Source organism: Erpetoichthys calabaricus, chromosome 16, assembly GCF_900747795.2.
Source record: "Erpetoichthys calabaricus chromosome 16, fErpCal1.3, whole genome shotgun sequence".
NCBI lineage: Eukaryota > Metazoa > Chordata > Cladistia > Polypteriformes > Polypteridae > Erpetoichthys > Erpetoichthys calabaricus.
The window spans coordinates 78813669-78827487 of record NC_041409.2 but is presented as its reverse complement, the minus strand read 5'-3'; the positions used below and the strand labels follow the sequence as shown (position 1 = coordinate 78827487).

The window sequence follows — 13819 nt, the reverse complement described above, 5'->3', positions numbered from 1 at the left end:
CCACCATATCAAATAAATGATGGATATCATTAATAAATGCATCTCTAATGTTGTGTCAATTGGAAGGTTGCCAGTTCGAGTCCCATAAACACCAGAAGTGACTCTACTCCATTGGGCCCTTGAGCAAGGCCCTTAACCTGCAATTGCTCCATCCTGGGTATGACCTTAATCTGCATCCAGCCCTGCAAGCAGGTCCTCCAACTTGTAGGGAAAATCAGCGATTGGTGGACTGGCACTCCACAGTATGCCAGTGTGGTGCGGAGGTGTCAACCCGTTGCACAGCTGCACTTGGGTCCCGATCCGCGTGGCTCGTTGTGTGGTGAGTGCAGTAACGCTCCCAGCCTGTCTCTGATGTTGCACCTTTCTTGTATGCTAATACTTGGTCGTCTGGCCCCTGCCCAATCTCGGGTTCTGCATCAAGATGTATTTGTTTCAGCCCGCATGGCTGCTGGTGTTCCACTGTTTTGCCATCACAGTAGCTGCTGAGCAAAGCAAAGTAAAAGATACATTTAGAAAATATACGTATATAGACAAGTTGAAATAACGGTTCCCAAGGTAAAACAGAAAAAGTAAACAGATCCCTAGTTGAAGTCGCTCAGTATGTTTCTGTTTTCAGATAGTCGAGTTTCCAGATTTGCCAATACTTTTCAATGGGAGATTTTAAAATAGAAGAACTCTCTATAGTGCACTGTATTTGAGAAATCTCGACACAAACTAAACTGCCTCGACAAATCTCCTTGAAGAACAAGTGTGCAACATTTCAACAAAACGGGTCCACTGGGAGTAGAATTGTATCATGTAGACAGACATGGCTTTTGCAGAAGGTGTTTTTCACATTTAATGCCTTAACAACAGATAATAAAAACTGCAAACATCTGCAACACTTGTGTTGTAGTCCTTTAGTAGTGTATGACCGCCTCTTGAAGTCACCACTGCTTGATGTTTCCATTACATACAAGCATCGTCCCTCTAGATCTGTGGGGTCACATCTCCTGATGCCATGATTCGAGGCATCCCCCTGGCTCTGTGAGGGATTAAGGTCAGGAGAGACAGCAGGCCAAGGCAATGCTTTGCATACCTCAAGACAGTTGTGCCAACAGCAGCTGTTTGTGGTCTGGCATTGCCCCGCTGTAGGGTCCGGTCATGTAGGAAGTGTGAGCAGAGGACCTCCAACAGGACTGCACTGTCACTGATGCAGAAGTATTGTCTGCCTGTAGTTTCAGCAGCATTATGGGTGTTAAATCTGAAACGATCTCCCAAATAGACATGTTTGCCAGCAGTAGGACCATATCCTTCTACCTTATTTCTGATGAGGCATTATGGGATAAACCGAAAATTGACTATGTGTGGCTTTTGTCTTCCCTTTACCTAAGACAAAAGTATATGTGTATAGGTGACCTAATCAGGAATTGTTCCAAATGGACTTTATTAGGTGAAAGTAAGAAAAGAAATGTGTGATGTAATTTTAATGGTTAAGGCTTTGGGATGTTGTAGGTTCAAGTCCCACTACTGTGTGACCATGAGCAAGTCACTTCACCTTGCTGAACCTGTTAGAACATTAGAACACTCTAGATGTGAACAGGCCATTCAGCCCAACAAAGCTCGCCAGTCCTATCCGCTTAATTCTTCCAAAAGAACATTAAGTCAAGTTTTGAAAGTCCCTAAAGTCCTCCTGTCTACTACACTACTTGGTAACTTATTCTAAGTGTCTATCGTTCTTTGTGTGAAGAAAAGCCTCCTAATGTTTGTGTGAAATTTACCCTTAACAAGTTTCCAACTGTGTCCCCTTGTTCTTGATGAAGTCATCTTAAAATAACAGTCTCGATCCACTGGACTAATTCCCTTCATAATTTTAAACACTTCAGTCAGGTCTCCTCTTAATCGTCTGTTGCTTAAACTGTAAAGGCTCAGCTCTTTTAATTTTCCCATATAATTCATCTCCTGTAGCCTCGGAATCGGCCTAATTGCTCTTCTCTGGTCCTTTTCTAGCACTGTTATGTCCTTCTTGTAGATTGGAGACCCAAACTGCACACAGGACTCTAGATGAGGCCTCACTAGTGTGTTATAAAGACTTGAGCAGAACCTCCTGTGACTTGTACTCCACACATCAAGGTGCTATATAACCTGACATTCTTTTAGTCTTCTTAATAGCTTCTGAACACTGTCGGGAAGTCGATAGCTTAGAGTCCACTACGACTCCTAAATCCTCATAAGGTGGACTCTCGATTTTCCAACCTCCCATTGTGTATTCAAACCTCACATTTTTACTTCCTATGTGTAATTATTTACATTTACTGACATTAAATTTCATCTGCCACAAATCTGCCCAAGCCTGTCTGCAGTCCAAGTCCTTCTGTAATGATACAGTGAGGAACATAAGTATTTGAACACCCTGCGATTTTGCAAGTTCTCCCACTTAGAAATCATGGAGAGGTCTGAAATTCACATTGCAGGTGCATTCCCACTGTGAGAGACAGAATGTAAAAACAAATTCAGGAAATCACATTGTATGATTTGTACAGAATTTATTTGTATTGCACTGCTGCACATAAGTATGTGAACACCTGAGAAAATCAGTGTTAATATTTGGTACAGAAGCCTTTGTTTGCAATTACAGAGGTCAAACGTTTCCCGTAGTTCTTGACCAGGTTTGCACACACTGCAACAGGGATTTTGGCCCACTCCTCCACACATATCTCCTCTAGATCTGTCAGGTTCCAGGGCTGGCGCTGAGCAACACGGAGTTTCAGCTCCCTCCAAAGATTTTCGATTGGATTTAGGTCTGAAGACTGACTAGGCCACCCCAGAACCTTGATATGCTTGTTACGGAGCCACTCCTTGGTTATCCTGACTGTGTGCTTCGGGTCATTCTCATGTTGGAAGACCCAGCCATGACCCATCTTCAGTGTTCTGACTGAGGGAAGGAGGTTGTTGCTCAAAATCTCACAATACATGGCCCCATTCATCCTCTCCTTAATACAGTGCAGTTGTCCTGTCCCCTTCACAGAAAAGCACCCCCAAAGCATGATGTTTCCACCCCCATGCTTCACAGTATGGATGGTGTTCTTGGAATGCAATTCCTCCTTCTTTTTCCTCCAAACACGGCGAGTGAAGTTTAGACCAAAAAGTTCTATTTTGGTCTCATCTGACCACACGACTTTCTCCCATGCCTCCTCTGGATCATCCAGATGATCATTGGCAAACTTCATATGGGCCTGGACATGTGATGACTTGAGCAGGGGAACCTTCCGTGCAATGCGTGATTTGAAACCATGACTGCATAGTGTTCTACCGACAGTGACCTTTGAAACTGTGGTCCCAGCTCTCTTCATGTCATTGACCAGCTCCTCCCGTGTATTTCTGGGCTGATTCCTAACCTTTCTTATCATCTGTGATACCCCACGAGGTGAGATCTTGCATGGAGCCCCAGTCCGAGGGAGACTGACAGTCGTCTTTAGCCTCTTCCATTTTCTGACAATTGCTCCAACATCTATTTTCACCAAGCTGCTTGGCAATTGCCCCGTAGCCCTTTCCAGCCTTGTGGAGGTCTCAATTTTGTCTCTGGTGTCTTATTGACAACTCTGTGGTCTTGCCCATGGTAGTAGTTGGAGTCTGACTGACTGTGGGGTGGAGAGGTGTCTTTAAAGAGCTCAGACAGGTGCTACTAATTAAGATTACTAAGTGGAGTAGACTTCTTAAAGGCAGAGTAACAGGTCTTTGAGAGCCAGAATTCTTGCTGATTGCCAGGTGTTCAAATACTTATGTGCAGCAGTGCAATACAAATAAATTCTGAACAAATCATACAATGTGATTTCCTGAATTTTTTTTTTACATTCCGTCTCTCACAGTGGGAATGCACCTACAATGTGGATTTCAGACCCCTCCATGATTTCTAAGTGGGAGAACTTGCAAAATCGCAGGGTGTTCAAATACTTATGTTCCTCACTGTATAACAGATTCCAAATTATCTGCTAATCCACCTATCTTGGTATCATCTGCAAACTTAACCAGCTTGTTACTTATATTCCTAATCATTTATATATATTAAAAATAGCAGCGGACCTATCACTGCCCCCTGCTGGTCACCACTCCTAATATCAGCCAATTCTGAAGAGGTTCCTTACACACCATCACCCTCTGCTTCCTGTGTCTAAACCAGTTTTGCAGCCATCTACACACCACACCCTGAACTCTCACTTCTTTTAATTTGATGCCCATCCTCTCATGTGGCACCTTATCAAATGTTTTCTGAAAGTCAAGATAAATAATCTCATCTGCTCCACTTTGATCGTATCCTTTTGTTGCCTCTTCACAGAATTCCAGCATGTTAGTTAAACACGACCTCCCTCTTCTGAACCCACGCGGACTATTCCTAATAACTCCTGTCCTTGCCAGGTGTTGCTCAGTCTTATCCTTAATAATTCCTTCCATTCATTTTCCTGTGATGCATGTTAAGCTTACTGGCCTATAGTTGCTGGATCTGCCCTGTCACCCTTTTTTTATAATGGGATGATATTTGCCATTTTCCAGTCCTTGGGAATCTCTCCAATGCGCAGTGACTTCCTAAAAATCTCTGTCCAATACCTGCCTGTGCTCCAACTGGGAACCAAAGAATTGTAACCGATCGTTTCTCAAATCGCCTTAGTTAAAGGGGTCAGCCAACTGTAAATGGAATGGTAAATGGAAAAAAAAAAAGTCCAGCATTCAATCATTTTATTTCCAGAGCCTGAGATTACTTCCCCACAACCCCATCAACGGTATGTAAAGTACATCCATCCATTGTCTGAGCCAGGCAGCAGCGGGTACAGAGTGGGTACCAACAGAGCAGTAAAGAAAATCAAAATACAATAATGTAGGCACAGAGTGTGAAAAACGACAATGGGTGAGGCCCCCTCTCTGTGCTGTGCTGCCGTGTCTACACACGAGGGGTACAAAGTTAAAAGCGTTTCCTCCTGATGACTCTGACATACTTGTCAGTCTAAAGGAAGCAATGCCCGTGCAGCATTTGATTTTTTTTCCTACACAAGAGTTAAATTAATCCAGCTCATACAGAAGTGAGTTGTGAAAGTCAACTGCAGACTGGGTGGAATGGTCACTGATTACGTCCTCCTTCCCATCTGCTGGATTTCTCTCTCTGATTACAGGAGCTACTAGAGGACAATCTTTTTCAGCAACTATTCCCGTTGTGGGTTGCCTCTCCGGCTTTGTGCTGTGTGGTACACAGCCAAGCTCATGAAGGTTCTGCTCCTCTGCCATTTCAGGCCGTAACGGTGACTCCAGATAAGCTGGGCATGTGTCACCGGTGGCGGTTCTGCTTTGCTTCTCAGTGAGGTCATCAACTTTGCTGGGAACTTCCTGAAGAAAAAGCTGACGTGGCAGCTGCTCCCCTTCCAAGGCTGGCATTTGCTCCATTTCAAGGTCATGCCCACATTCAGACACCGTGTTGGGTTCCTGGGTGTCTTCTTTGCCAACATCCGATGTAACGACACCACTAGGCCCAGAGTACTCATCAGGACCGTTTTGGGAATCACAAAGGGGAAAGGGGGCCGCGCTAGACTCTTCACCTTGAAGTGGGGCAAGGTGTCTCCCAGAGTGAGCTGACGAGCTGTGAGGATCAACCTGTGGGGAAAACCAGATCAGCGTTACTAACAAGGGTTTGAAGCCAACTACGGCGTCCATGTTTAAAGTCATACATGTCGCGAGTGTTTGGATCTTTCTTTTTGGGAATGGAGGTGGAGATTTTTAAAGGAATACTCCACCCAAAAATGATTTTTTTTTAATGTGACATGCTGGCAATGCCCCAGACACATGTATTTTTACTAAAATATTGTTAAACTAGGGGGGGGGCAAGCCCCCCTGGGGCATCCAGAGCCCAACCCCCAGCTGTGTACAAAAGAAAAATGATTATTTTTTGGAGTCAAAATCACAAAATTCTATAAATATGTAAAAGAAAAATGATTATTTATTGGAGTCAAAATCACAAAATTCTATAAATATATAAAAGAAAAATGATTATTTATTGGAGTCAAAATCACAAAATTCTATAAATATGTAAAAGAAAAATGATTATTTATTGGAGTCAAAAACACAAAATTCTATAAATATGTAATCGAAAAATGATTATTTATTGGAGTCAAAAACACAAAATTCTATAAATATATAAAAGAAAAATGATTATTTATTGGAGTCAAAAACACAAAATTCTATAAATATGTAATCGAAAAATGATTATTTATTGGAGTCAAAATCACAAAATTCTATAAATATATAAAAGAAAAATGATTATTTATTGGAGTCAAAAACACAAAATTCTATAAATATGTAATCGAAAAATGATTATTTATTGGAGTCAAAATCACAAAATTCTATAAATATGTAATCGAAAAATGATTATTTATTGGAGTCAAAAACACAAAATTCTATAAATATGTAAAAGAAAAATGATTATTTATTGGAGTCAAAAACACAAAATTCTGTAAATATGTAATCGAAAAATTATTATTTATTGGAGTCAAAATCACAAAATTCTATAACTATGTAAAAGAAAAATGAATTACTATTTAACAGAGTAAAAATCATGAAATGAGAATAAAATATTTACTCTCTTACCGATTGGAGTATTCCCGTTAAACGGAGGTCCACTGTGCTCGATGCGTATTTATAAGAGACAAAATAAATGATCCATTCTTATAAACCACGACTTTTTTGATATTTTAGTTTATAATTTAAAAATGGAATAAGAATCTAAAAAGTCTAACAACATTACATTAAATTTCGATAGATTCTGAAAAGAATGATACCAAACATATATAGGTAGGTTTTAAAATAAGCCCGATTTAATGCATGACAACAAACGTGACATAAAATCGTTGCACTTTTAGGCTTAGGATTTTATATACAGAGAGAGTACACTTGCAAAATACCGGTGCTTCGCAGCGGAGAAGTAGTGTGTTAAATAGTTATGAAAAAGAAAAGGAAACATTTTAAAAATAAGGTAACCTGATTGTCAATGTTATTGTTGTAGGCTTATTTTAGTATTGTGACTGAATTTGATGATTGTAAAGAGTTTCATTTATGATTCTAAATGTCTTGTATGAGAAATGTACATTTTTAGGATGTAAGGATCTCTTTGCAGTTCTGCCCTCGGGCTGTAAAATGACCAAGCTGCTGGTCTGCTGAGCTCACTCTTGAGCATACAACGTCCAGTTGGCCATGTGAGAAGCAAACTTGTGCTTTTTTTTTAGAGTCCGGCCCTGTGACTTATTTATTGTCATAGTGAAGCAGACCCTTACTGGAAATTGGAGGCGTCTGAATTGGAATGGGAGGTCAGAGGGCATGAGAGGGATGCACTGTCTCCTCTGAGTGAAGACAGTGGCCTCAATGAGGTTCTTGTGCAGAGACTTGATCTGAAGCCTGGTGCTTTTACAAAGTTTTGGTGGGTGTAAGTTTCGTAGTAACATAATTGGTGCACCGACCTCCAAAAGCAGAGTATGCAGAGGCATGCCTGGAGGATTAAGAGTGTGAAGAAAGAAACTAAATGAAAAGGCAGGAGTCACCAGCAGGAAGACGTGAAGCAATGCAAACAAAAACAGGCTTGAAGCGGTGGAGTAAAGAAGACGGGAGCAGTGAGCACGACGAACAGCTGAGGAAAGTAAGGAAACGAGTGAGGAGGCACATGTGGTAGGTACGCGGACAGCGGCTGTGCGGAAAAAGGAATGGGGACCGGGGCCGGCCCTTGTGTGTCTCTGCCGTGAAATAAATCGCCTGTTAACGGAAATAAGAAATGAAAAGAGAGGTCAGTTCCGAAAGTTCCTTACGCCATAATGGTGAGAACCGCCAAAAAGAAGACGTTATTTTCGAAAGTTCGTTACGGGGCACAGCGTGAAATGAAACATACTTAACGTTTGTAAGTACAGTGTGAAGGATGAGCATAGGAAATTTGGGCTTCCTACGTATATTGGAAGTCACAGAAATAGTGAGGAGGGGTTTCCCTTATCTATATATACAGTTTAGGGGGTACAACCCCCCCCCCCCCCCTTGGGTGTTGCAATAGGACATGAAACATACCTAACTTTTGTAAGAACACTGCAAGGAATGAGTATGTGAAATTTCAGCTTCCCACCAATATTGAAAGTGGGAGAATTAGTGATGAGTCAGTGAGGGCTTTGCCTTTTATACTGTATGTGTAGATAAACCAGTTCTGTAAAAAGGCTCTTATGAACGAAACTGGAACGTGCCCACAATTCATAAATGAGTATATGAACTGTAGAAATGCGTCCTGTTGTTACATCTACACTCACATCCACAGCTGGAGTACATCAGGATTAGTTAGGAAACTGCAGAGGTGAACGGACCTTCAGCGTGATGAAGCATCTCCGATTCGCACAAGTCTAATACGTCTTCCTCTTCTCTAGAATGCTTTCTCTCACTTTTCTTGAACTTTTAATCTTTAGTTGTATTCATCTCTCAGTGAATTCTGCCCGGTCCGATATCACGAGAGACGCAATGTTAGCCAATGAATAAGCAGATACTGTGCAGAGGCCTCATTTGTTAAACTTTGTGTGAATTCAATCGTGAAGATATGCGCACACAAAAAAAAAAAAAAGGGAAATGTGTATGCCGTTTTTTATGAAAATCTTTGTATGAAATCTTCATACTGTCACGTGCAATAATCTTCATTCTGCCAAAAATAAAAAACAAACAACAGGCCGCCATGTTTCTTGAGACAGCTCTTTTGTTTTGGCCATTTTTTAAACCCAGAACTGAATTTTAAGAATGTCAGCGCCTTGTAACCCAAGTGAAAGGAAAAACAGGTGTCAGCGGTGCTAATGCGATTACCAAGGTTTCTCTAATAACCAGTTAGCATTTCAAATGACTAATAGAGGAGAAGCAAAGGGAGTTGACCATTAGGACACTGAAGGAATGAAGAGGGGACTTTCTTTGCGCTCATGCGTGAATATTAAATTAAACATCAGTTGTTTCAGGCAGTAATAGCCGTTAGCAGTACTACTGATGTCTTGGCTGCATTTGTACGTTAATTTCATGGCGTCTTGATAAAAAAAGGCATCAATTTCTACATGAAAAATTCTGGGTGTGTCCGGGCTGAATGTGTAACACGATTAAATGTTGGATAATAAAAGTTGTAATTAATAAATGTAATCTGATAAAAACAAAGCACCGTATACAAAACACTATGCAATTATCAAAAAGGCACTACAGTGGAACCTCGGTTTGCAAGCATAATTCGTTCCGGAAACATGCTCATAGTCCAAAGCACTCGTATATCAAAGTGAATTTCCCCATAAGAAATATTGGAAACTCAGATGATTCGTTCCACAACCCAAAACTATTCATATAAAAAATGATTAATACAAAATATAAAGTAAAATTACATAAAACAAATTAACCTGCACTTTATCTTTGAAAAGAATCATGGCTGGTGTGAGTGAGTTTCTAAACTCTTGTGGGATTCCACCCAATGGGACGACACGCGGGAGAGCGTCCCAAAGCAATCGCAGTCTCCCAGCGCTGTAGCAGTTCGCCATAAAAGCGAATCCGAAAAGATCGTAGACATGCTATAAGCGCCGTCGATGGGTGATACAAGGAACATTATAAATGCGCAGGGCCCTGCCTGACTGCTGTGTCTGTGTATAGGAGAGCGGCAGATCCCGCTACAATAAATAACTGCGCTGTTGCTGTTTCAAGCTGAATAAAGCTGGTGTTGCTAAAGTACTGAGACTCAGCTTCGTGTTTTGGGGTGCAAGATGGGGACTCGCACGTCACAGCACACACACGAGCGTGCGCGTGCACACACACATGCGCGCGCGCACACACAGTCACAAACGGTATACGCTCGTACGGATGTTGACTATATGAGTGAGGCACGCCAACTCAGACAGAGAATAGGAGATGATTGCCCACAATCCCGCAGCGAGAGAGAGAGAGAACCATCAGCTCAGTTGTGATCACATGACGCTCAGCAGACAAAGCGTATACATACTACTCGTACTGCAAGATCTCGCTCGTTTATCAAGTCAAAATTTATTACAAATTTTTGCTCGTCTTGCAAAACACTCGTAAACCAAGTTACTCGCAAACCGAGGTTCCACTGTATATTAGATTTAGGGCCCATGCCAACTTGCTGGTAAACACGACAAGTGTAAAATGTTCACTGGTAAAAATGTTTCCTGAGAAGATGAGTTACCAGTGCTAATAATTCACGCATTATGAAGTCGTTGAACTTTCCAATCCATCCACTTTTTGAACCTGCCCTTGTTTTTCATTACAGGAATAGAGAGAGCCATAGCCTGCCCTGGTGGCACTGGGTACAAGGGCTAACACAGCCCACCATAAGAACACACACAGCCACACACATTCAAAGGGTCTATTTATACAGCAGACCCTCATCTAGCATGATTGTGAGATGTGGGAGGCGACCAAAGTCTCCAGAGACAACTTATGGCACACAGGGAGAACACACAAACTCCACACAAAAGTGCACCAGGCTGTGAGGCAATGGTGCCGACTGCTACGCCACTGTGCCACCCCTAACCTTTCTAAAAGGCTCCACTGAAAACTCATATTTTTACTTTTATTTTCTTGAATCGTTTTAATTATGGTAATGAAATTCCGAATGTATTAATGTTCAGCAGACAATAAGAGTAAAAAAATGAAAATTACCTGTAAATCTTCTGCCAGTCCAGAAGCAAACTCTCCTTGAAGATGTCCTGCCCCTACGTTCTTTTCCGGGCACTTGGCGGCCTTTTCGGTGGCTCTGTCCACAATAGCCTCTTTCCCTGGCTGTGTCCTCCTGTCGACAAAACGAGGTTCGGGTCCCCTTGCGGTTTCCTCCCCTGCCGCAGTCCTCACTTGTTTAGGACTTAATGCTTTCTGACATGACATCTGGACGTTGTCTCCTATTATATGTGTTGACTCCCCTAGAAGACATTTAGCTTGTACTTTTTGTTCTGATATCTTGGTGTCTCTTACTTCTGGCCTTGTCTGTTCCCCTTCAGCAACCTCTGTTCCTTCTTCTAAAGATGTCCTTTCCATGGCCTTTTGCACTGATAGGTCAACGTGTGATTTTAGCTGCATCTTCTCCTCCACCGGTGCCTTTGCCTCAGCTGACTGTGACCTCTCTTCCATGGCTTCCACCTTTAGACACACTGCCTCTGCTGCTTGTCCCAATTCAGTGGAGTTGATATCTTCTGGCAATGTTTCCCAGTCAACAGATGCATTATGAGTATGTTCAGAAACAGGTTTTGTTTGCAGCTCCTGCATGTCTCCCTGAGCCCAGAGCTCCTTGGCCTCTTCCCCTTCTCCTGATTGTGACATCTCCTCAGCGTTCTCTTTCCATAGACGTTCCACCTCTGAATAGTGTTCTAGCTCAGCACAGCCTCTGTCTTCATGCTGTGTGTTCAGCTCTGCAGATGTATCATGAGGACCCTTCAACACAAATCTCTTTTTAACCTCCTGGTTGTCTCCCCCGCTGGGCTGAACACTTCCCTCTATAGATGGCTCATGAGAACCCACAGCTTTTTCGTTTCCTGGCTGTGACCTCTCCTCAGTGACTTGTTCCTGCAGATTTTCGGCTTCAGAGCAGAGTCCTCCATCCTCGAGTGGTGTGTTCAATTCTGTGGGAGTATTCCCACTACACTCAGTCACCAGTCCTTGTTTCATCTTCTCTCCATAACATGTGGAATGCTGCAAAAAAGCCTCAGGAGTAGATAAAGCCCATTTTCTTTCCCCGGACTCAGATCTTTCCTCTTTAGTTGTTGTCTCCAGTCCTTTCTCCTTTTCCCCATGGATCTCAGTCTGTCCCAAGCGGATCTCCGGTTTCAAAGGGAGTACCGGCAGGGTGACCACGAGTTGCCTCTTTGTCTTAATAAAGCGTGCCGACCCCTTGGTGTCATCCACCGGATAAGGCAATGGGAGCTCCAGACTGTAAGCCGGACTTCGGGATCGAAGAGACAGGTGCTTCTCGGTCACCTCCAGGTCCGCCTGGCTGGCACAGCTGAGCAGGGGCAGCTCGATGGTGACCTGCAGCTCCTTAGGCCGCGTGCCGGGACCGGTGTCCCGAGAGCAGCGGTAGTCCTGCATGTCCACGAATGACCTGTGAGTGATGACGTATTTGGGGGTGCTGACCCCGCCCCCTTTTCCGCTGCTCGACTGCAGGTCGCTGGGCCACGGCACCTTAAACATATCGTCCGGCTGCACTTTTGGCCCACCGGGCAGTTCCTTGCGGATGACAGTCGGCTGCGGGGTTCCTTTGTAAGTTGTTTTTAACCTTTTCACGTTCTTCTCGTCCAGCTTCACTCCAAATTGCTTCTGAATGGCCTCCAGCGCAGTTTGGTCGATCATCTTCAGAAATCTCACGTTATTTTTCGCCATTGTCAGTGTGTCTGGGTGGAAGACCACATCATAGATGATAACTGTTCGGCCCTTTGAGTCCAAGTCCTCACGTCCGGGAGCTAGACTGTAAGGTAGGGACCACTGCAGCCCCGGCGTGCCTCCCATGCCCATCGTGGCGCTGCTGCTGGGCTTGCCCATTAGTTCGTTACTACAAACGTTAATAAAGCACCTCTGCTTCCCATCCTGCGTAGTCCGGAGGACATGATTACCGTGAGGGTGCACGAAGCGAGCGTCCACCCCCCGCTCCTGCTCCAACAGCCGGATCTCCTCCTCGTACTTTTTCCTGTTTTCGGGGTTCGAGATCTCCTCCGCGTACTCACGGAGCAGTTTCCGAAACTCCTCACTCTTCATCGCCTGGCTGAAGCGGTCGATTTCATCATGGGTGAGATTGAGCTCTTCCAGTTTGCGCATAGAAGCCATGATGCTTGAAAATGAACTGGAGCTTACCTGTGCTGGAGTTAGGACGGATCAGCTCACGCGAGTCTACTGTTGTCATGGAGGCGGCGTAGCGTTGTTGTTTCTATGGAGATGACGTACGGCAATGGCGGCGTATCGAAAAATTGTGCCGATTCTAAACAGACGGTTTGCAGTGTAGCAAAGAACTCTCCAGGGAAGTTTCGTTCGCAGATCCGGTAGAATAGTTCATGTTTATAAATTTATGTTGTTATTTGAAGATGAGATCATCAAAAGAATCGCCATTTAGTGATAACTGTCCTTCGAGTGTTTCATTCTAAAATAGTTAACAAAATCTGGTCTTTTACCATTTATTCTTCTTTATCTTTCTCCAAAATACAGTGGGTCTTTTAAAAGGGATACGACCGAATTGCTAACTAAATTATCTTTAACAGTCATTATTATGAATGGTTTAATATCAGCATTTATATTCCTACATATTAGCGTATACAAATTATATGTTCATGGTTTCCGTTTAGCAATTTTCATTTTTGTATTTTTTTATTCCTGCATGTTCTTTCTTATTCTGATTCAAAACTTTCTGCTCTGTTAATCTGCTATTCGTGTTTAGTGTTTTGACATTAGTTTGTATCCACACTCTTAAAAATTAAGGTTGCGAAATGGCAATTTACTGGGCTGTGTGCTTCCTCATTAGAGCCCTTGCTTGACCAAGAATCCATTTCATTCAGTGAAAGGCTTGGCTCCAGTAATATGCTGGCAAAAGAGAAATCTTTACTGTGTAGTAGGCGATATAACAGATGAAGAAAACCGGAACTTAGTTTGTGTTAGTGTATGCTGGAACAATCCCACTGGGAAGTGATAAATCTGCTGTTATCATCTATTCATAGTTATATATTATGGAGGAACATTTCGGACAAAATTAAATAAAGGGAAGGTACAAATATGACAATGAATATAAAAAAGGAACGTGATATTTTAGCGAAAATAAATATGT

At 42.8% G+C, this 13819-nt stretch overlaps 2 protein-coding genes across 2 annotated transcripts in view; one reads left to right on the top strand and one right to left on the bottom strand.

Moving 5' to 3' along the window:
* lrr1 (leucine rich repeat protein 1) overlaps positions 1-13819 on the top strand; it is a 147318-nt gene that overhangs the window by 35649 nt on the left and 97850 nt on the right. The window lies entirely within an intron of this gene.
* dnaaf2 (dynein axonemal assembly factor 2) lies at positions 4699-12918 on the bottom strand. Its single transcript, XM_028822071.2, has 2 exons — positions 10681-12918; positions 4699-5619 (listed from the first exon to the last, which is right to left on the bottom strand). Exons 1-2 carry the CDS (start codon positions 12829-12831, stop codon positions 5035-5037), a joined length of 2736 nt encoding a protein of 911 aa, XP_028677904.2. The 5' UTR covers positions 12832-12918; the 3' UTR covers positions 4699-5034.